Genomic DNA, 20,915 nt, shown 5'->3' with positions numbered 1-20,915 from the left:
ATAACACTCACTTTGTTTTGTTGCTATTTTCTCTGCTAATCTCTCAGTTGTGTAGTTCCCAAGGTCCATGATTGTCTTATTCTTGTGGTGCTACCTACTGTATTGTACGATGTGTCCCTGATATATTGGGTATACATGATTTGTGGGCTAGGCTACTTGGCCTGTAATTGTGACTTGCTGTTTTGTAAACAAACCAATACAATTTGTTTTAAAAAAAAAATGATTTCAGATTAAGGATCATAGTTTATCTCATGATTTTGAGGGGCATTTTGCAAGACTGTAGGATCGGAAATCCAACTCTCTTCTGCATACCATACACAATCTGATGGGTAAACTGAACAAGTAAATCAAGATCTCATAGTCTATCTATGATGCCATCTGCAACAATTAACACCTAGGGTACAAAATCTATGTTTGGCAAAATGTTCTCATAATAAATCAGTTCATTATTCATTGAATCTAATCCTTATTTCAGTCATCAGTATTCTTCCTCGATTTCTCTTAGATGCGGATCGAGTTATAACATTTGTGCTATATGTGGAGGAACATTTTGTGTTTTTATTTCTGGTCTACATGAGTAGAATAAGACTGCATTATTGAAAGCCAGTGAACTGTGCAAAAATGCGCAGATAAACATTGTAAGGCCCAACTTATCAGCCTGGAGATTGTCTGATTTTGTATTAAGCATTTGCATGGAAAATGAAAATTTCAACTCTGATTTACTGATCCATTTTCCATCACCAACGTAATAAATGACACAGCTGTAAAACTGGCCTTATCACATACTGTAAAGATAAAACCACTCTTTCATGTTACTCTATTAAAATTGATACAGTAAAATGCTCATATGGTGCAGACTCCGCTTTCTATTGTAGCTTCAGATCACAAATCTAAGTTAAGAGGACTTTGGATTCTCAGGTTAATCAAGGTAAACTACAGTAACTAATAGACTAGAAGGGATTTGACAAAAAATCTTCGAAACCAACTACACACATTAATGCACCTAAACTAGTAAAAAAAATTCACGATTCCCAACCAAACACATTTTGCACAAGGACTGTCCCCAGAGAGGTACTGTCAGGAACATTGAAATGGTATTCATTACTTGTGGTCAGACTAGGAGATGATTTGTCACGGGGACCAATTAAGGTAGATGGATAAATGCCTTTGGTAACTTCATGGTTTTTTACATTAGACTTACAAAATATTCATATCTTGAATATTGTCATGTATTTAATACCAAATGCAGATGTAAGTAACCTCCTATACTTATAAGATGGCGGCTGGAATGGAGAATGTCTGGTGTATCGCTTCCAAACCAAGATGGTGCCTAAATAGAGATAATCACATCCCAACGACAAAAGATGGGAAGTAGAATGTGGCGGCCATCTTTCAACTCTGGTATTTCAAGAGTATACCTTGAAGATCCTTGTGACACAGTGGTTGCTTTTCAGTTGCTCGCACCCTCCCTGTATGTAGTGTGCCACTCAATAAATTGTGCTACGATCATCTTTGGAAATTCCCCTCGCGAGTGGCATCTTAACCTCCTCAGATTAAAAGGTGGCCGATACAGAGCATCAAAGTCCCATGATCCATTCAGTGGAAAAATGAGTCTGACACATTCCTCCTCTGTATTAAAGGAATGCAGTGAAGCACTGTAAACAATGGTAGCTGTATATTTGAGAGTGCAGAGGGAGGTAAAGTAAGGAAAAGCGCAGACACTACATCAAATTTTGGGGTTTAGAGTAGGGCCATGAGGAGAGTGGCAAAGTTGTAGGTGCAGGGAGAGTGGGAACTGTTCAGGAGTAGGCCTGCTTTTGGATTGTATACCTATGACACAGTGTTTATTGAAGAGAAATGTTTTAATGTCCTTGCACTGTGAAGAAGGGATGGAGTCTGGTGGATCTGGACCTGGGTGGCTCTCCTGATGTTAAGAGAATAGTTGCAGAATGCTTGGCAACTTTTATTATTACTGAGTGTTATGGTCATGAATACGGCAATCCTGTTTCTGCATTCAATGTGGTCACCACACCTGATAGTAATATTGGTCATGAGGTACAGGCTTGACGGCCTTGTTGATGGTTCAGCAAATGTTGAATGGGACTCTGGATGGCAGTAGGAACCTCTGAAGTTCTCTGATGGTCAGCATAATCCGTTGGTACTAGTGAAGACCTTTGAAGAATGATGTTACATGGGGAGTGCTCCTCCTTGCAGCTCCCAGTCCTACCACATCACTTCTGAGTTGAAAGACTACGGTGACCAGTTTCCTTCTTTTTCCATCTTCAACATTCACATAATATAGGTGCTTTTTCAAGAGCTCCAATTTTTTTTTAATAACAAGAGTAACATCCCTTTACATCTCAAAATCCCATTTCCATCCCAAATATTGATGACAAGGAAATCCTGTGGATGAAGAATTAGTGTCACCAGTCACATCTACTCTCAAATAAAATGGATAAATGTGAAACTAATTGCCCCATTCACTATCTACCTTAAGTACTCCAAACAACAATAGATATGTCATAATTATGAGATGTTTGTAGAGGGTTCACCTACATATAGCCAAATACAAATATTCAGATGTGCAGATCCCATTAGTCAAGCTTTTGACCAATAAGCCCTTATCTTGAGTGGTTTTCTCCCACTGACCACCTGAGCTATGGCCACTTCTGTGGCGAGGCCTAATCTGCGTCCTCGTCTATGCTGCTGTGGATATTGTCTTGCGGTATTAGTGCCTCTGGGCCACTAAGCAGTTGCATTATTATAGCATATATCAACTAATCAGGCTGTTACCTGAAATCGCTGGAACTGCTGACGTTGCAGTGAGATTGTTGCACATGCAGGAGAAGCTGATGTTTTTCATTGTTCTTTGTCCCAAAGGGGTGAAGTATATACACTGATTTGTAATTGTTTAATCATATAATGCATATTTTGCTAAGTTCTGAAAGTGGGTGCTTAGTTTAATGAGCTGCATGCTGCCTTTTCCTGGCTAGCTTTGTATCTAGTTCTTCAATGTCATTGAACCCATGGCTGCTAGAGTTGCCTGTGCGTCCTTGGCCCCTAAGATGGCAGTGGATGGATAATGTGTAATGTTAATGTGGATAATGTGTACTGTTAATGTGTATTGTTATTGTGTGATTGAGTTGGTACAGAGAGGAAGATGATGGGTTTAGTGCTTTCCGGAAGGCCACTTGACCATCAATGATGAGGAAGTGTAGTGGTGAAGTAACTCCCTGGAGCTGTAGTGCTGTCCATCTTCTGAAGACCGATGTCCCAAATAGGTTAGCTGAAAATTATGATTGACAAAGGTTCTCAGTTCGCATGTTCGTAACAAAGCACTGCTATACATTTTTGGCCCTGATGACATAAAATTTACTGCAGAAATGCCAGCGATTATGGAGCAAAGTTCCCCTCTCCTCTGGTTGGGCACACAAAGGGTGTTGCTGCCTGGAGGTACTCTAGACTGGTGGTAGACATTTTTCCACCCAGGGAGCAGTCTGGTCTGCCCCCCGGGTGCCCTCGATGCTCACTTTCTGAGGATGGGTAATGACTACTAAGAGGTCCTATCCAGACCTAGTGGTGACCCCAGCAACTATTTTTCAAAATAAAGCCTCCAAAAGCCTATAATTTGGGCAGTGTTTGCCCTGTGTTTGAGGATTTTCTGATTCTAGATCACCATTTAAAGCCAGTTGAAATGGAGATTAGAACAACAATGTTCATGCAGCATGCCTAGATGTGGTTCCATGTGTCATGGACCACTCATGACTGCTGGATTATAGGTAAGGGGTGGTAACTTCCACCCTGTAGAAGCCACCACAACTATAAGTAACACAGCACACAGTGTTATGAAATCCTTACTCAGAGGTAGTTTTACTGCTGTATGTGTAGAACGTGTCAGGCTGTTGACAAGTGGTAGCTAAGATATTGTATGTAGTTCATGAACTGCATTTATTTTATTATTCGTACATCTTCTTTTATTTCAGACACGAACAACACTGAAGAAACTGTCAGTGTCCCCAAAATGGACAAACTATGGTCTACGAATTTTTGGCTACCTGCACCCCTTCATGGATGGTGAGCCAAGTTCTTTGATGATTATCTTCTTCCTAGGTCATGCCCTCCGATCTCATTCTTCTCCCATGGACTTTCTCCTTCATCACACAGTTCACTTTTGTCACAATGTTTCTTCTGTAGCGTTTTCCCTTTTTGTGCCCACATAAAGCACCCTTCCCTTTCAACAACACCCCTGCTTGCACATATGTACTGGGACCTCGTGCCAATCTGGCTGAGAAGGAGTGGATTTTGGCACCTGGCAGAAGCAGGAGAATGACTTGGGGTTATCCCCAAGGGCTCGAGGAGTATGAGAATTATTGATGTTACTGATCATTTCTGAGTGGATGAAGTGAAGAAGTCAGTCTGGTGTTTGGTTTGATATTTCTCAATAGCGTTGTTGTGTGAATTAAGAAGGCTTACCTCCTTACTGTATTCCCACCAGGCACTATCATGGCTCTGTGTGCTGCTTTGGCCTTCAGCGTTGAATTTTTCAACCAGATAGAGGAGTGTTTGATGCTTCTGCCTTTCGGATGATGTTTAATTCTGTTTATCACTTTGAACAACTAGAAATTTCGACAACGAACGCGAAATCTACGTATAATCGAAACATTTGTTTTTACCACAGTACCCAATTAGGAGACACATTTATAAAAACTAAAAGTTCTTGCATGTACAAATCTGCCTAACAAAACATGAGTCTCCAAAGCGCCCGGAAGAGGGAGCGGAGCGATATAGTAACAAGAAAAAGAATTGAACTACAATTCAGACTAACTTTTCTTCCTCCCCATCTCTCCCTCTCCTACCAGAGGAGAAACCCCTAGTCCATCTATATCTGGATTCTGCTCCATTTATGGTTTAAATTTATTTTTATTTTGAAGGAAATTACACATACAGTCATCACTACCATAGGCAGGTAAAGAGACCATAACACAACCAACCAGGTTTCAAGAGAAAGCAACAAAAACTCCCCTCTACCGCTATCAAAATGTCCATGCTACCTAGTCTAACAAGTTTCATTCAAATTTTGTTCCATGACTTATGGAAATTAGCTACATGACTCATGATGCTTCTCCTCAGGAAACAACTGACCCAACACCTCTCAGGCGTGGGGTTCTCTCATTCGCCAAGCTTTAGAGTAGTGTGATACCAGTATGTGGACACTTAGAGCTCCCCTCACAGTGGCATACTGTGCCATGTTTGGGGTCTGCACAAATACTTTTCTCCAGTCGGCACTAGAGGGCATACTACTAAGTTCAGTCTCAACTCTTTTGTGCCCTGTGGCCTTCTGAGCTGGCATAATGTTCAGCAGAAATATATAGGTTTCCAAAATGATTCTTCCATCAGTTCCCTTCATATGCAGCTAACGTTCAACTTTTGGCAAAGGACAACTGGCTAGTGATCAAACTGTGGAATGTCACACCCATTGTCAGACCTGAACATAGTCACACAGAATTGGGCCGATTAAAATGTTGCTTTAAACTAAATGATTTGATGCACTCTACATCGAATATCTCCCCTATCCTTGTGGATCTCTTTACCTGCTACCTTGCAAATGATCCACCATCCTCAATTGGGGTAAACTTTGGCCTCCCTATTATATGAGTATGCGGAAATGGGAATATAGTGAACCCAGGTTTTTCTGTACCCATGTCCCAAGTCGCCATTGTAGATCTGGACACCAAAGGCAAGTAAAAGCCCCATGCTCTGTTCTTGTTTGGGAACCATGCATTCCTGCACCACTGCGCATTCAGCCCTTAGCCGTTCACCTAAATATTGAAGTTGTGGTGCCAGGCGATAGTTCAAAGCGTCCATTTGTGGGTGTCAAATGCATGAGATGTCTAGCTTGCCGTTGCTTTTTCCCTAGCCCAGACAACTTTATCTGTCATAAGCTGGAGTTTATGAGGAGGTGAAGCAAGAACCGGCAAGGGTGACAAGAACTTTACGAAATTTGGTTATTTTGACAGCAGGTTATTTCCACATTAGGAGAGGGCCTCATGTGCCAAGACTGTAGTTCTAGTTGCCCGGTGTAGTAACAAGGTAATCTCTATTGGTCTGGTTCCACCAGCCTAGTGGGTGGTGGAGGGGGGAATCTCCCCAGACTGCATGACAGCATACTATCAAAGAGCTTTAATTTGATATTAAGATATTGGTCGTTCAGAGCTGCATAGGATTCAGTCCTTTCCAGGCTTAAGGATGACAGATATCACACCCTGCAATGCCGTGGCTAAACTGCCTACTGAGTCTGAAAAAGAGTTGAAGAGGCGGCAAGCAAGGGAGCCTAGTACCACAGAATGTCTTATAAAGAGAGATGTGAAGCTGTCCATCCCTTAGGGTTTGTTTCTTTTAAGCCTATAGATGCTAGTGATTTTGTATGGGATTCTCTAAATCTTGCATATGGTTATCCATGAGTTTAGGCATCTGGCGACCCACAAGCTAATTCTGTAAATTCTGAGGTTAGAATTTCCAACCTCAGAATTTAGAGAATTCCCATAAGGCATCTGTTATGCATAAATCATATTGGTAATGCGTTCCATACAGTTTTAATTGCTGACACGCTTACCAAGGTTATCATAGCCCTTAGTTTGCATGCCAGTAGCTTGCCTGCATTCTTCCTCCCCATTGTAAAACTGCTGTTTGACATGTAGTAAAACGTATTCTCCATTGTATCTAGCATCATAACTTGTTGTAGTGAATTTTGGCCCATCCTTACTTACACTTGTCCTGTTTTGAGGCATGAATCTCAGAACGTCTCAATTGCCGTTACTTCCGCGGCAGAAGAGGCTTGCAAACTGCATAGAACTGAAAAGATCCTTTGTGTATTCTATGGACGCACTATGTGATGCACAAGAATGAAGCCAAGGATAGCAAGTCTCATCACTCTCACAAGACTTGCAGTGGAGGCCATTTTGAACGCTTACAGTACAAGTACTTCATGGTGCAGAACGTCCTTGCTAGGCAATTGAGAACCTGCTGAATGGTTGTTCCAATTCTTGTTTTTTCTTGCTTCTGCTCCAAGTTTCTCACTGCCAGAAAGTTCTCAGTTTTGCCTGTCACAGCTTTAACCACCATTGCAATATTTATCTTTTTCAGCCAAACCCACATGAAGTGTGTTAATTGGTTATAAGATGGTCTTCTCGCCACACTTAAAGCCAGTATCATAAGATGAGTCCTCTATTAAATCTAATAATAAAGATTCTCTTGAATCGCTCCTAAATCGTGGAATGACCTCCCGCTCCACAGCAGAACCTCCTCCTCTCTTCTTGAACTCCGCAAGAAGCTGAAGACCTGGCTTTTCAGCTAGCCAACCTACCATACACACCTGCGCAGCGCCAAGACACCCTTGTGGGTGATAGTGCGCTTACAAATACACATCAGATGAAATAACATTTCTGCACAACAGTAACTTCCTTTGTGACTCCTATTAATGACCCAGCTGTGTTATTTATACGTATATTTGTCTTAGCTGCACTTGACTTCCTTTCCTATTTCACCACCCATTGTGTGCCAGATTCCCAGCACCCTCCTCCACCAAGCCTTGCTATGCCGGACTTTGAATCTTGAATATTCCTTTGGACATCTGTGAGAAAGTAGCCTCTTTCTAGCCTTGTTACCCCCACTTTTGGCTTGTTTGTGAGTGTATGTCAGGGTGTTTTCACTGTCTCACTGGGATCCTGCTAGCCAGGGCCCAGTGCTCATAGTGAAAACCCTATGTTTTCAGTATGTTTGTTATGTGTCACTGGGACCCTGCTAGCCAGGACCCCTGTGCTCATAAGTTTGTGACCTATATGTATGCGTTCCCTGTGTGATGCCTAACTGTCTCACTGAGGCTCTGCTAACCAGAACCTCAGTGGTTATGCTCTCTCATTACTTTCCAAATTGTCACTAACAGGCTACTGACCAATTTCACCAATTCACATTGGCATACTGGGACACCCTTATAATTCCCTAGTATATGGTACTGAGGTACCCAGGGTATTGGGGTTTCAGGAGATCCCTATGGGCTGCAGCATTTCTTTTGCCACCCATAGGGAGCTCTGACAATTCTTACACAGGCCTGCCATTGCAGCCTGAGTGAAATAATGTCCACGTTATTTCACAGCCATTTACCACTGCACTTAAGTAACTTATAAGTCACCTATATGTCTAACCTTTACCTGGTAAAGGTTGGGTGCTAAGTTACTTAGTGTGTGGGCACCCTGGCACTAGCCAAAGTGCCCCCAAATTGTTCAGGACAAATTCCCCGGACTTTGTGAGTGCGGGGACACCATTACACGCGTGCACTATACATATGTCACGACATATGTATAGCGTAACAATGGTAACTCCGAACATGGCCATGTAACATGTCTAAGATCATGGAATTGTCGCCCCAATGCCATTCTGGCATTGGGGCGACAATTCCATGATCCCCCGAGTCTCTAGCTCAGACCCGGGTACTGCCAAACTACCTTTCCCGGGGTTTCACTGCAGCTGCTGCTGCTGCCAACCCCTCAGACAGGTTTCTGCCCTCCTGGGGTCCAGCCAGGCTTGGTCCAGGAAGGCAGAACAAAGGACTTCCTCAGAGAGAGGGTGTTACACCCTCTCCCTTTGGAAAAAGGAGTCAGGGTTGGGGAGGAGTAGCCTCCCCCAGCCTCTGGAAATGCTTTGATGGGCACAGATGGTGCCCATCTCTGCATAAGCCAGTCTACACCGGTTCAGGGATCCCCCAGCCCTGCTCTGGCGTGAAACTGGACAAAGGAAAGGGGAGTGACCACTTCCCTGACCTGCACCTCCCCTAGGAGGTGCCCCGAGCTCCTCCATTGTGCTCCAGACCTCTGCCATCTTGGAAACAGAGGTGCTGCTGGCACACTGGACTGCTCTGAGTGGCCAGTGCCAGCAGGTGACATCAGAGACTCCTTCTGATAGGCTCCTTCAGATGTTAGTAGCCTATCCTCTCTCCTAAGTAGCCAAACCTCCTTTTCTGGCTATTTAGGGTCTCTGCTTTGGGGAATTCTTTAGATAACGAATGCAAGAGCTCATCAGAGTTCCTCTGCATCTCTCTCTTCACCTTCTGCCAAGGAATCGACTGCTGACCGCGCTGGAAGCCTGCAAAACTGCAACAAAGTAGCAAAGACGACTACTGCGACCTTGTAACGCTGATCCTGACGCCTTCTCAACTGTTTTCCTGGTGGTGCATGCTGCCTCCTCTCTGCACTAGAAGCTCCGAAGAAATCTCCCGTGGGTCGACGGAATCTTCCCCCTGCAACCGCAGGCACCAAAGAACTGCATCACCGGTCCTCTGGGTCTCCTCTCAGCACGACGAGCGAGGTCCCTTGAACTCAGCAACTCTGTCCAAGTGACTCCCACAGTCCAGTGACTCTTCAGTCCAAGGTTGGTGGAGGTAAGTCCTTGCCTCCCCACGCTAGACTGCATTGCTGGGAACCACGTGTTTTGCAGCTACTCCGGCTCCTGTGCACTCTTCCAGGATTTCCTTTGTGCACAGCCAAGCCTGGGTCCCCGGCACTCCAACCTGCATTGCACGACCTCCTGAGTTGTCCTCTGGCTTCGTGGGACCCTCTTGTGCAACTTCGGGTGAGCTCCGGTTCACTCCACTTCGTAGTGCCTGTTCCAGCACTTCTGCGGGTGCTGCTTGCTTCTGAGTGGGCTCTTTGTCTTGCTGGACGCCCCCTCTGTCTCCTCACGCAATTGGCGACATCCTGGTCCCTCCTGAGCCACAGCAGCATCCAAAAACCCTAACCGCGACCCTTGCAGGTAGCAAGGCTTGTTTGCGGTCTTTCTGCACGAAAACACCTCTGCACGACTCTTCACGACGTGGGACATCCATCCTCCAAAGGGGAAGTTTCTAGCCCTTGTCGTTCTTGCAGAATCCACAGCTTCTGCCATCCGGTGGCAGCTTCTTTGCACCCACAGCTGGCATTTCCTGGGCATCTGCCCACTCCCGACTTGATCGTGACTTTTGGACTTGGTCCCCTTGTTCCACAGGTACTCTCGTCTGGAAATCCATTGTTGTTGCAGTGCTGGTGTTGGTCTTTCCTGCAGAATTCCCCTATCACGACTTCTGTGCTCTTTGGGGAACTTAGGTGCACTTTGCACCCACTTTTCAGGGTCTTGGGGTGGGCTATTTTTCTAACCCTCACTGTTTTCTTACAGTCCCAGCGACCCTCTACAAGGTCACATAGGTTTGGGGTCCATTTGTGGTTCGCATTCCACTTCTAGAGTATATGGTTTGTGTTGCCCCTATCCCTATGTGTCTCTATTGCATTCTATTGTGACTATACATTGTTAGCACTGTTTTCTATTGCTATTACTGCATATTTTGGTATTGTGTACATATATCTTGTGTATATTTGCTATCCTCATACTGAGGGTACTCACTGAGATACTTTGGCATATTGTCATAAAAATAAAGTACCTTTATTTTTAGTATATCTGTGTATTGTGTTTTCTTATGATATTGTGCATATGACACTAGTGGTACTGTAGGAGCTTCACTCGTCTCCTAGTTCAGCCTAAGCTGCTCTGCTAAGCTACCTTTTCTATCAGCCTAAGCTGCTAGACACCCCTCTACACTAATAAGGGATACTTGGGCCTGGTGCAAGGTGTAAGTACCCCTTGGTACCCACTACAAGCCAGCCCAGCCTCCTACATTGGTTGTGCAGCGGTGGGATAAGTACTTTGCAACTACTTACCACTTTGTCATATTGTACTTTTCATAAGAGAAAAATATACAAAACAAGTTCAGTGTATGTACACCTAACCAAAAAGTTTTGCTTTTCTTCTCTCACTTCTTTGCTAAGTGCTGAAAAGTACCTCTAAACTGTCAAAAAGTTCTTAAAAAGTTTTTAAAGTTTTTTTTCTGTCCTTTAAAAAGTTCTGGAATTTTGTTTGTTCTCACTTTTTTCTGTCCCTTAAACCATTTCTATTATGTCTGGTACAGATCAAACTCTGGATGTGTCCAAAACTGCATATGACCACCTTAGCTGGAAGGAAGCAAGGAGTCTCTGTGTTGATAGAGGTTTAGGGGTAGGGAAGAATCCCTCTAGAGAACTGTTGGTTAATATGCTCATTGAACAAGATAAGACCTTAAGTGGCACTTCTGTTGAGAGATTAGCTGCTGGTTCCCAATCTGATCCTGGGGCATCCCTAGCAAAAGATTTAGAAGGAAACTTTCCCAACCTGCCCATTAGCAGGCCACCTAGCAATGCTGGTACTAATGTGAGTTCTCATCACAGTAGGAGTATTACTTCTGTTAGCCAGGTTGTTAGAGTGCCATCTGTTAGGGCCAGGTCTCCCTCTGTTCATTCTCACCATACTTCTGTGTCAAGGCATGCCCCACCCACCCACCCTGATGACATAGTGTTAGAAAGGGAGCTCAATAGATTGAGAGTGGAAGAATCCAGGCTGAAGCTCAAGAAGCAACAGCTGGATTTAGATAGGCAGTCCTTTGATTTAGAAAGAGAAAGACAGAGGTTGGGGTTAGGACCCCATGGTGGCAGCAGCAGTATTCCAAATAGTCATCCTGTAAAAGAGCATGATTCTAGGAATCTGCACAAGATAGTTCCCCCTTACAAGGAGGGGGATGACATTAACAAGTGGTTTGCTGCACTTGAGAGGGCCTGTGTTGTTCAGGAGGTCCCTCAAAGGCAGTGGGCTGCTATCCTATGGCTATCTTTCAGTGGAAAGGGTAGGGATAGGCTCCTTACTGTGAAGGAAAGTGATGCCAATAATGTTACAGTTCTTAAGAATGCACTCCTAGATGGTTATGGCTTAACCACTGAACAGTACAGGATGAAGTTCAGAGAAACCAAAAAGGAGTCTTCACAAGACTGGGTAGACTTTGTTGACCATTCAGTGAAGGCCTTGGAGGGGTGGTTACATGGCAGTAAAGTTTCTAACTATGAAAGCCTGTATAACTTAATCCTGAGAGAGCATATTCTTAATAATTGTGTGTCTGATTTGTTGCACCAGTACCTGGTGGACTCTGATCTGACCTCTCCCCAAGAATTGGGAAAGAAGGCAGACAAATGGGTCAGAACAAGGGTGAACAGAAAAGTTCATACAGGTGGTGACAAGGATGGCAAGAAGAAAGATGGTGAGAAATCTCAAGATAAGCATGGGGATAAGGGTAAAACCAAAGATCCTTCTTCAAATCTTAAACACTCTTCTGGGGGTGGGGATAAAACAAATTCTTCCTCTTCTTCACAACCTGCACACATTAAAAAGCCTTGGGCCCATATTTATACTTGTTTTGCGCCGCATTTGCGTCGTTTTTTGACGCAAAAACGGCGCAAACTTGCAAAATACCATTGTATTTTGTAGGTTTGCGCCGTTTTGCGTCAAAAAGCGGCGCAAATGCGGCGCTAAAAAAAGTATAAATACGGCCCTTGGTGCTTTGTGTGTAAAAACAGAGGCCATAGGCCAGGGGATAAGTCCTGTCCAGGTAAACCCCCTGAGCCTACCACCACTAATACATCAAGCTCTAGTGCCCCTAGCAGTAGTGGTACTAGTGGTGGGACTGCTGGCAACAGTCAAGTTAAAGGTGTAGTTGGGTTCACTTATGGCTCCATCATAGAAACTGGGGTAGTCAGTCCCAAGACAGTTTCTGTCACACCTAGTGGCATTGGCCTTGCCACACTGACTGCTTGTCCCCTTACAATGGATAAGTACAGGCAGACAGTTTCAATAAATGGTGTGGAGGCTCAGGCCTACAGGGACACAGGTGCCAGTATCACTTTGGTGACTGAAAACCTTGTGGCTCCTGAACAACACATCATTGGACAACAGTATAAGATTATTGATGTCCATAAGTCCACTAAGTTTCTTCCCTTAGCTATAGTTCAGCTTAGTTGGGGTGGAGTTACTGGCCCTAAGCAGGTGGTAGTGTCACCTAGCTTACCTGTAGACTGTCTCTTAGGTAATGACCTAGAAGCCTCAGGTTGGGCTGATGTAGAGTTTTATACCCATGCAGCCATGCTGGGTATCCCTGAGGAATAGTTCCCTCTCATTTCTACTGAAATTAAAAAGCAAAGGAGAGAAGGCCTGAAAACTCAGGATCCCTCTCCAACAGCAGGTAAAAAGGGTATCATTGTATCCCCTAACCACCCTGCCATTCAGGATACCATTCCTGTGGTGGGAGAAACCTCTCCTGGGGTGGCACCTGTTCCAAGGGAATCATCAGCTGGCAATGCTGTACTCCCTGAGGTGGAAGGACCTCTCTGTGGGATAACTAACATTGGTGAGAAAAAGAGCACCATTGTAGTTAACATGGAGCATCCCTCCAACCCTCCCAGAGAAATTTAGTGCAGAAACTCTGCACTGCCTCACAACACTTAGGACAGCATCCCTGCCCTAGTGTGGAGCTCATAGGACAGCATCCCTGCCCTGCTCCAACTCAAGAGAAACAGCATCCCTGTTCTCTCTTCCAGCCATATGGACAAAATGTTTGCCCAGCTATGGCTTTACTGAGACAGCATCCCTGTCTGGCATTTTCATCACTACAAATAGGTTCAGTGGACAATTCCCACTGCTCTAAACTAAAACCTACTGATAGAAACTCTGAAAACATACTTTCACATTGTTGCTTAGCTAAAAAACGTCAAACAGGGTGGTTTACATCCCCACAGGGAAGTAACCATATAGTGGATGATAAAGGGAGTAACCAGTCTATTGCAGAGCTACTCTCTACTTATCACCACTTAGACAATAAAGTCTCAACTGGCCAAGGTTAGCCTTATCGTCCTTCGTTTGGGGGGGGTTGTGTGAGAAAGTAGCCTCTTTCTAGCCTTGTTACCCCCACTTTTGGCCTGTTTGTGAGTGTATGTCAGGGTGTTTTCACTGTCTCACTGGGATCCTGCTAGCCAGGGCCCAGTGCTCATAGTGAAAACCCTATGTTTTCAGTATGTTTGTTATGTGTCACTGGGACCCTGCTAGCCAGGACCCCAGTGCTCATAAGGTTGTGACCTATATGTATGTGTTCCCTGTGTGATGCCTAACTGTCTCACTGAGGCTCTGCTAATCAGAACCTCAGTGGTTATGCTCTCTCTTTTGCTTCCAAATTGTCACTAACAGGCTAGTGACCAATTTCACCAATTTACATTGGCATACTGGAACACCCTTATAATTCCCTAGTATATGGTACTGAGGTACCCAGGGTATTGGGGTTCCAGGAGATCCCTATGGGCTGCAGCATTTCTTTTGCCACCCATAGGGAGCTCTGACAATTCTTACACAGGCCTGCCATTGCAGCCTGAGTGAAATAATGTCCACGTTATTTCACAGCCATTTACCACTGCACTTAAGTAACTTATAAGTCACCTATATGTCTAACCTTTACCTGGTAAATGTTGGGTGCTAAGTTACTTAGTGTGTGGGCACCCTGGCACTAGCCAAAGTGCCCCCACATTGTTCAGGGCAAATTCCCCGGACTTTGTGAGTGCGGGGACACCATTACACGCGTGCACTATACATATGCCACGACATATGTATAGCGTCACAATGGTAACTCCGAACATGGCCATGTAACATGTCTAAGATCATGGAATTGTCACCCCAATGCCATTCTGGCATTGGGGAGACAATTCCATGATCCCCCGAGTCTCTAGCTCAGACCCGGGTACTGCCAAACTACCTTTCCCGGGGTTTCACTGCAGCTGCTGCTGCTGCCAACCCCTCAGACAGGTTTCTGCCCTCCTGGGGTCCAGCCAGGCTTGGCCCAGGAAGGCAGAACAAAGGACTTCCTCAGAGAGAGGTTGTTACACCCTCTCCCTTTGGAAAAAGGTGTCAGGGCTGGGGAGGAGTAGCCTCCCCCAGCCTCTGGAAATGCTTTGATGGGCTGCATAAGCCAGTCTACACCGGTTCAGGGATCCCCCAGCCCTGCTCTGGCGCGAAACTGGACAAAGGAAAGGGGAGTGACCACTCCCCTGACCTGCACCTCCCCTGGGACGTGCCCAGAGCTCCTCCAGTGTGCTCCAGACCTCTGCCATCTTGGAAACAGAGGTGCTGCTGGCACACTGGACTGCTCTGAGTGGCCAGTGCCAGCAGGTGACGTCAGAGACTCCTTCTGATAGGCTCCTTCAGGTGTTAGTAGCCTATCCTCTCTCCTAAGTAGCCAAACCTCCTTTTCTGGCTATTTAGGGTCTCTGCTTTGGGGAATTCTTTAGATAACGAATGCAAGAGCTCATCAGAGTTCCTCTGCATCTCTCTCTTCACCTTCTGCCAAGGAATCGACTGCTGACCGCGCTGGAAGCCTGCAAAACTGCAACAAAGTAGCAAAGACGACTACTGCGACCTTGTAACGCTGATCCTGCCGCCTTCTCGACTGTTTCCCTGGTGGTGCATGCTGTGGGGGTAGTCTGCCTCCTCTCTGCACTAGAAGCTCCGAAGAAATTTCCCGTGGGTCGACGGAATCTTCCCCCTGCAACCGCAGGCACCAAAGAACTGCATCACCGGTCCTCTGGGTCTCCTCTCAGCACGACGAGCGAGGTCCCTTGAACTCAGCAACTCTGTCCAAGTGACTCCCACAGTCCAGTGACTCTTCAGTCCAAGGTTGGTGGAGGTAAGTCCTTGCCTCCCCACGCTAGACTGCATTGCTGGGAACCGCGTGTTTTGCAGCTACTCCGGCTCCTGTGCACTCTTCCAGGATTTCCTTTGTGCACAGCCAAGCCTGGGTCCCCGGCACTCCAACCTGCATTGCACGACCTCCTGAGTTGTCCTCCGGCTTCGTGGGGCCCTCTTGTGCAACTTCGGGTGAGCTCTGCTTCACTCCACTTCATAGTGCCTGTTCCGGCACTTCTGCGGGTGCTGCTTGCTTCTGAGTGGGGTCTTTGTCTTGCTGGACGCCCCCTCTGTCTCCTCACGCAATTGGCGACATCCTGGTCCCTCCTGGGCCACAGCAGCATTTAAAAACCCTAACCGCGACCCTTGCAGGTAGCAAGGCTTGTTTGCGGTCTTTCTACACAAAAACACCTCTGCACGACTCTTCACGACGTGGGACATCCATCCTCCAAAGGGGACGTTTCTAGCCCTTGTCGTTCTTGTAGAATCCACAGCTTCTACCATCCGGTGGCAGCTTCTTTGCACCCACAGCTGGCATTTCCTGGGCATCTGCCCACTCCCGACTTGATCGTGACTTTTGGACTTGGTCCCCTTGTTCCACAGGTTCTCTCGTCTGGAAATCCATCGTTGTTGCAGTGCTGGTGTTGGTCTTTCCTGCAGAATTCCCCTATCACGACTTCTGTGCTCTTTGGGGAACTTAGGTGCACTTTGCACCCACTTTTCAGGGTCTTGGGGTGGGCTATTTTTCTAACCCTCACTGTTTTCTTACAGTCCCAGCGACCCTCTACAAGGTCACATAGGTTTAGGGTCCATTCGTGGTTCGCATTCCACTTCTAGAGTATATGGTTTGTGTTGCTCCTATCCCTATATGCCTCTATTGCATTCTATTGTGACTGTACATTGTTTGCACTGTTTTCTATTGCTATTGCTGCATATTTTGGTATTGTGTACATATATCTTGTGTATATTTGCTATCCTCATACTGAGGGTACTCACTGAGATACTTTGGCATATTGTCATAAAAATAAAGTACCTTTATTTTTAGTATATCTGTGTATTGTGTTTTCTTATGATATTGTGCATATGACACTTGTGGTACTGTAGGAGCTTCACTCGTCTCCTAGTTCAGCCTAAGCTGCTCTGCTAAGCTACCTTTTCTATCAGCCTAAGCTGCTAGACACCCTATACACTAATAAGGGATACCTGGGCCTGGTGCAAGGTGTGAGTACCCCTTGGTACCACTACAAGCCAGTCCAGCCTCCTACAACATCCTTCGCTCTGCTCCCCTGCACATTACCACAATTTACTACAGTCACCTTATGGCACTGACTTAAGTGCACTGTACAAAGGGGATGACTTGCCCACGGCCAGAGGGGAGGCCGCGGGGTGCGAGAGGCCTTAGAGCGCACACCCCCCTGACAACACTGCCATGTGTGTTTGTGTACAGTGCCTAACGGGCCTGCTGGCAGTCTGGCATCCCTCGGGGGGCTGCATGAGAGGGGCGTGGCTTCACGGAAGCCCTAGCAGCAGCCAAGGTCAGCTGAAGGCGCGAGTCCAAGGACGCTCGCTCAGCCCTGGCTGGGGGAACTTCTGAGAGGTGGCCAGTTTTGTGAAAGAGCTTAGGAACCGCTCTGATTCACGGCTACGGGCTGCTGGAAAGAAGCACGTAATAGTAGAAAGGATTCTTATCTCTCACTCGCATCAGCATTGCTTCATAACGATTACCTCAAGCAAACTCCGCACGTTTTGTTTACTCCTTGCAAACAGGAATCTTTATATTTAGCAACCAAGAATCCTTTTGGTTTTCAAAATGTTAAGTGATTTCTAAGCTCGATTGCCCTGTGTCCGTGATTTGTAGTGGGTGAAAATCACTTCTAAATGTTATTTACAAGTGATTCGATGGTTTTCATGTCTTGTTTCGAATGTCCGCAGCAGTGCTAAATTTGTGCTTGTTCTTTCCGGTGCTGAGCACCGGCACTTATTTTTTAGGGCCGGAGCTTAGTCTTCTGCCTCAAGCATTTGCTGCGAGCAAAAGACACATTTGGGAAAGACGGAGGAAGAGAAAAACGAAAAAGCGTCACGATGAGAGAAAGCAGAATGCTGCAGCTGTGAGTTGAAGGGCCAGGGAGTGGCTTTAAATGGATTGAAGAGGCCCGAGATGGCTTCAGGATTACGCTGCCTCAGTATTCTGTGTTTGCAGCAACCGCGTGTTTAAAAGGAGGACTTTGAGCACCGGCACCTTCTTATTTACAAATTAAGCACTGGTCTGCAGGTGCTTGGACGCCTATAAGTTATACCTGCTCACTTAATGAATATGCTGATTAGTGCTCACTAAATGAAAATGGTTTTCAAGAATACCATTTTTTAATAACCAGTTTTTATTTATGTGCAAGAGCAAAAGCAGACACATACAGGATAATAGCCGAAATGTAACATAAATATCTATGATCGACATGAACTATTGTTAAACAAGAAATGCATACTATCCCTTATCAGAGAGGTCATGGTGCATTACACTGAAGGCGATCCCTCCAGGAGTTGCATATTTTAACATGATCCCTGCGACCCCGTATAGCCAGGTGGACTGCCTCTTCCACGTACAACATTTAAGGACATTTAATAGACTGTCAAGCCGCAATCAAGAGCCCCTTCTGGCTGCCATATTGGTTAGGGTATAATTCAGTATAGTTGGGGGGTTTTATAAAATTTTATTTAGTGCTCCTTTGCAAGAGCCTCTTAGGGCCTGATTTAGTATTCAGCGGATGGGTTACTCTGTCACAAACGTGATGGATATCCGTCCATGGAAATATAAGTTCCATAGGATACAATGGGGTTTATATTTTGGCGGACAGGCTATCCGTCACTCTTGTGACAAAGTAACCCATTCGCCAAAATCTAAATCAGGCCCTTAAATGATATTTGGATGAACATGGAGAGCTATTTTCTCTTAATCACACATTTTAATAGTGAGAAACTCCTAACTTCTAAGACTGCTCCATGCAGTATTCCTTTCAGATAGTCTTGAATTGAGCAAAGAATTGACAAAGCACCGTTGTATGCTTGCAAAACAATGAATAATAGGGGTAGGTTTTACTCCGAAAATAGTGTCATCTTCCAAATTTGAGAAATTGGCAAAATAGTTTTTGCTTATTTCTTTGTTTTATTATGTGCAAATATGCGAAATTAGTACCACCCAATTTCTGCCTGACACTGCATTGTAATCAATCCGACCCCTTTGAAATACCTTCTAGACTACTGCTCCTTCCAGTTAAATACTAATATCCACCATGAACAGCGTGATGTGGTTGTGGGGCGCGCTAAGGCGTGTGTCCATTATGTAGCCGTAAAGTCCTTTGTATATGTTTTTTGCAGCGCTAGGTCTTCCAGTTGTGTGCAAGCGTAGAACTCATGGTGCTGCGTCGCACTGCATGGAGGTAATGCCTGGCCCTGTTATCTCTCGAGAGTTAGGTCTTTATCCTGTTTACCTCCTCTGGTGATGGAGTTCGTAGCCAAGGATCCAGCAAGGCTGGCAGTTGTTGATCTATCTGAACGGCTTTACAGAGCTCTATCTGCCAACCCAGGTCAGGAAGGCTCCCACAGTGAGGCATGATCAGACATGCTTGTTGGTTGTGCGTCATCAGGGAAACAGAGTTGGTTGTGCGTCATCAGGGAACCAGATTACAGCCACTGTGAGGATCCCAGGCGGCCATTAATTCTGCTGCACTTCGACCGCGTCGGATTGGCCGTAGTATAGAATATTTCAGAAATCAGGACCATTGGCTTCAGCATTGTCCTTGTACTGAAAAAAGGGTGAGTGCACGCCCCCTTCTCCCTCACCTACACACTTTGCTGTTTCTCAGCATCAGTCAGGTCAGCTGTTCCTCAGTGATCTTTCATGCTGAGTCAACCCACATCAGATGTTTTTCAAAAGAAAGACCAGATTACTCATGCACCCCAGAGAGTGATGCAGTCTCTGAGCGAAGTAGGGCACAGCCTATGGCTGTCATATTCACACGACATTCATCGGTTTTCAGGTTGCTCGGATGTCTTCCTTGGGGATTAGCACGTGGCTGTGACCTCCCAGAGCTGAGCTCCCCAAGCAGGAGGTTGACTAATTCCGAGATTCCTAGTGGTATGGGACTGCCAACGTTGCCTTGCCGCCATTTCTCTGATATGTGCAGCTCAGACATCATCAAAGCTCTTGTTAGATTGTTGTCTGTGCATATTAAAACTATTGAAACTTGAACAGTGATCAAAGTGTATAAAAATGTATGGGAATGGTAATGCTGAGTGTAAGTGGGGTCAGACACATAGCTAAAAAGAACAAAACATTCTGTAATTATTTTGTTGGCCTTTCACCTACAGGTAACTGCATCTGAAATATAGTGCCAACACCTTAAATTAAACATAAATGTAAGTTAAACTAATCCGTAGGTAATGCATTTTCAGGTAGGAAATCACAGTGGGTTGATATGATCTCAGACGTCAGTGCATGTAACTGGAGGATCATGGATCTTAATCTTGGTTGGTAACCAGGGGAACAGTGACTTGTGTTTATAGTGCTATGATGTCCTAGCCTGAGACTGACAGCAGGGTCGGATTGGTAAGGCGGGCAGTCTGGCATTGGCCGATGGGCGACCTATGGGCTGGGTTTTTTTGGGGCCTCTGTCAACCGGCCAACGGCATGCCAATTGTTTTATTTCTCCCCTGCCAGACGATCATCATTCTTCAGGATATGATGGGCGTGGGAGGGGTTAGGCTGAGATGGCTAGGGGCCAGGTATTGCCATTGTCCTCAGGCCATTCCCACCTCGGCCCCCTGAGGGACGGCCATGCCCAGAAGCAATCTCTTTTCTCTGGCCCCCATCCCCACTGGGCCATTACATTCAGGGCATGGCTGTATGCAGAGCCTTCCTGGAAGAGAGGGGGCGGGCAGGTGATTTTGTGACCACTGGGTCATTTTCACCTCAGTCCCAGAAGCAGTAATGTGTTTTTCTTAACCCCTCCCCTGCCAGGCGATCCCGGAGAGGTGATTTTGTGGCCTTTGGCCTCCACCTCTCTGTTACTGGAGCAACAGCATCTGTGGCTTCACCTGACCCCCGCCCGTCACATTTCTCTAAAACACTTTCTAGTGAGACTAAGCAAACAGTAGTTCATGAAAGGGAGCTGCCCAGGAATGTGGGCCACTTTTTTGGGGACTGTCCGGGCCTAATTATAATCCCAATCCGACCCTGACAGTGCTGCCACTATATAGGTCATTTAAAAAAAATTATACTACGCAGTATGAGAGAGTGCCTCAGATTTAAAAAC

At 45.6% G+C, this 20,915-nt stretch overlaps 1 protein-coding gene across 1 annotated transcript in view; it reads left to right on the top strand.

Moving 5' to 3' along the window:
* The window catches only part of B4GALNT3 (beta-1,4-N-acetyl-galactosaminyltransferase 3), a 501,487-nt gene that overhangs the window by 375,670 nt on the left and 104,902 nt on the right, over positions 1-20,915 (top strand). Inside the window, exon 5 of the mRNA XM_069228126.1 lies at positions 3,984-4,074. Within this exon, the coding sequence (XP_069084227.1) occupies positions 3,984-4,074 (91 nt within the window). The remainder of the gene's footprint in view (positions 1-3,983; positions 4,075-20,915) is intronic.

Source organism: Pleurodeles waltl, chromosome 4_1 (assembly GCF_031143425.1).
Source record: "Pleurodeles waltl isolate 20211129_DDA chromosome 4_1, aPleWal1.hap1.20221129, whole genome shotgun sequence".
Classification (NCBI taxonomy): Eukaryota; Metazoa; Chordata; class Amphibia; order Caudata; family Salamandridae; genus Pleurodeles; species Pleurodeles waltl.
The sequence above is the reverse complement of the archived record's forward strand: the minus strand, read 5'-3'. Positions and strand labels throughout refer to the sequence as shown.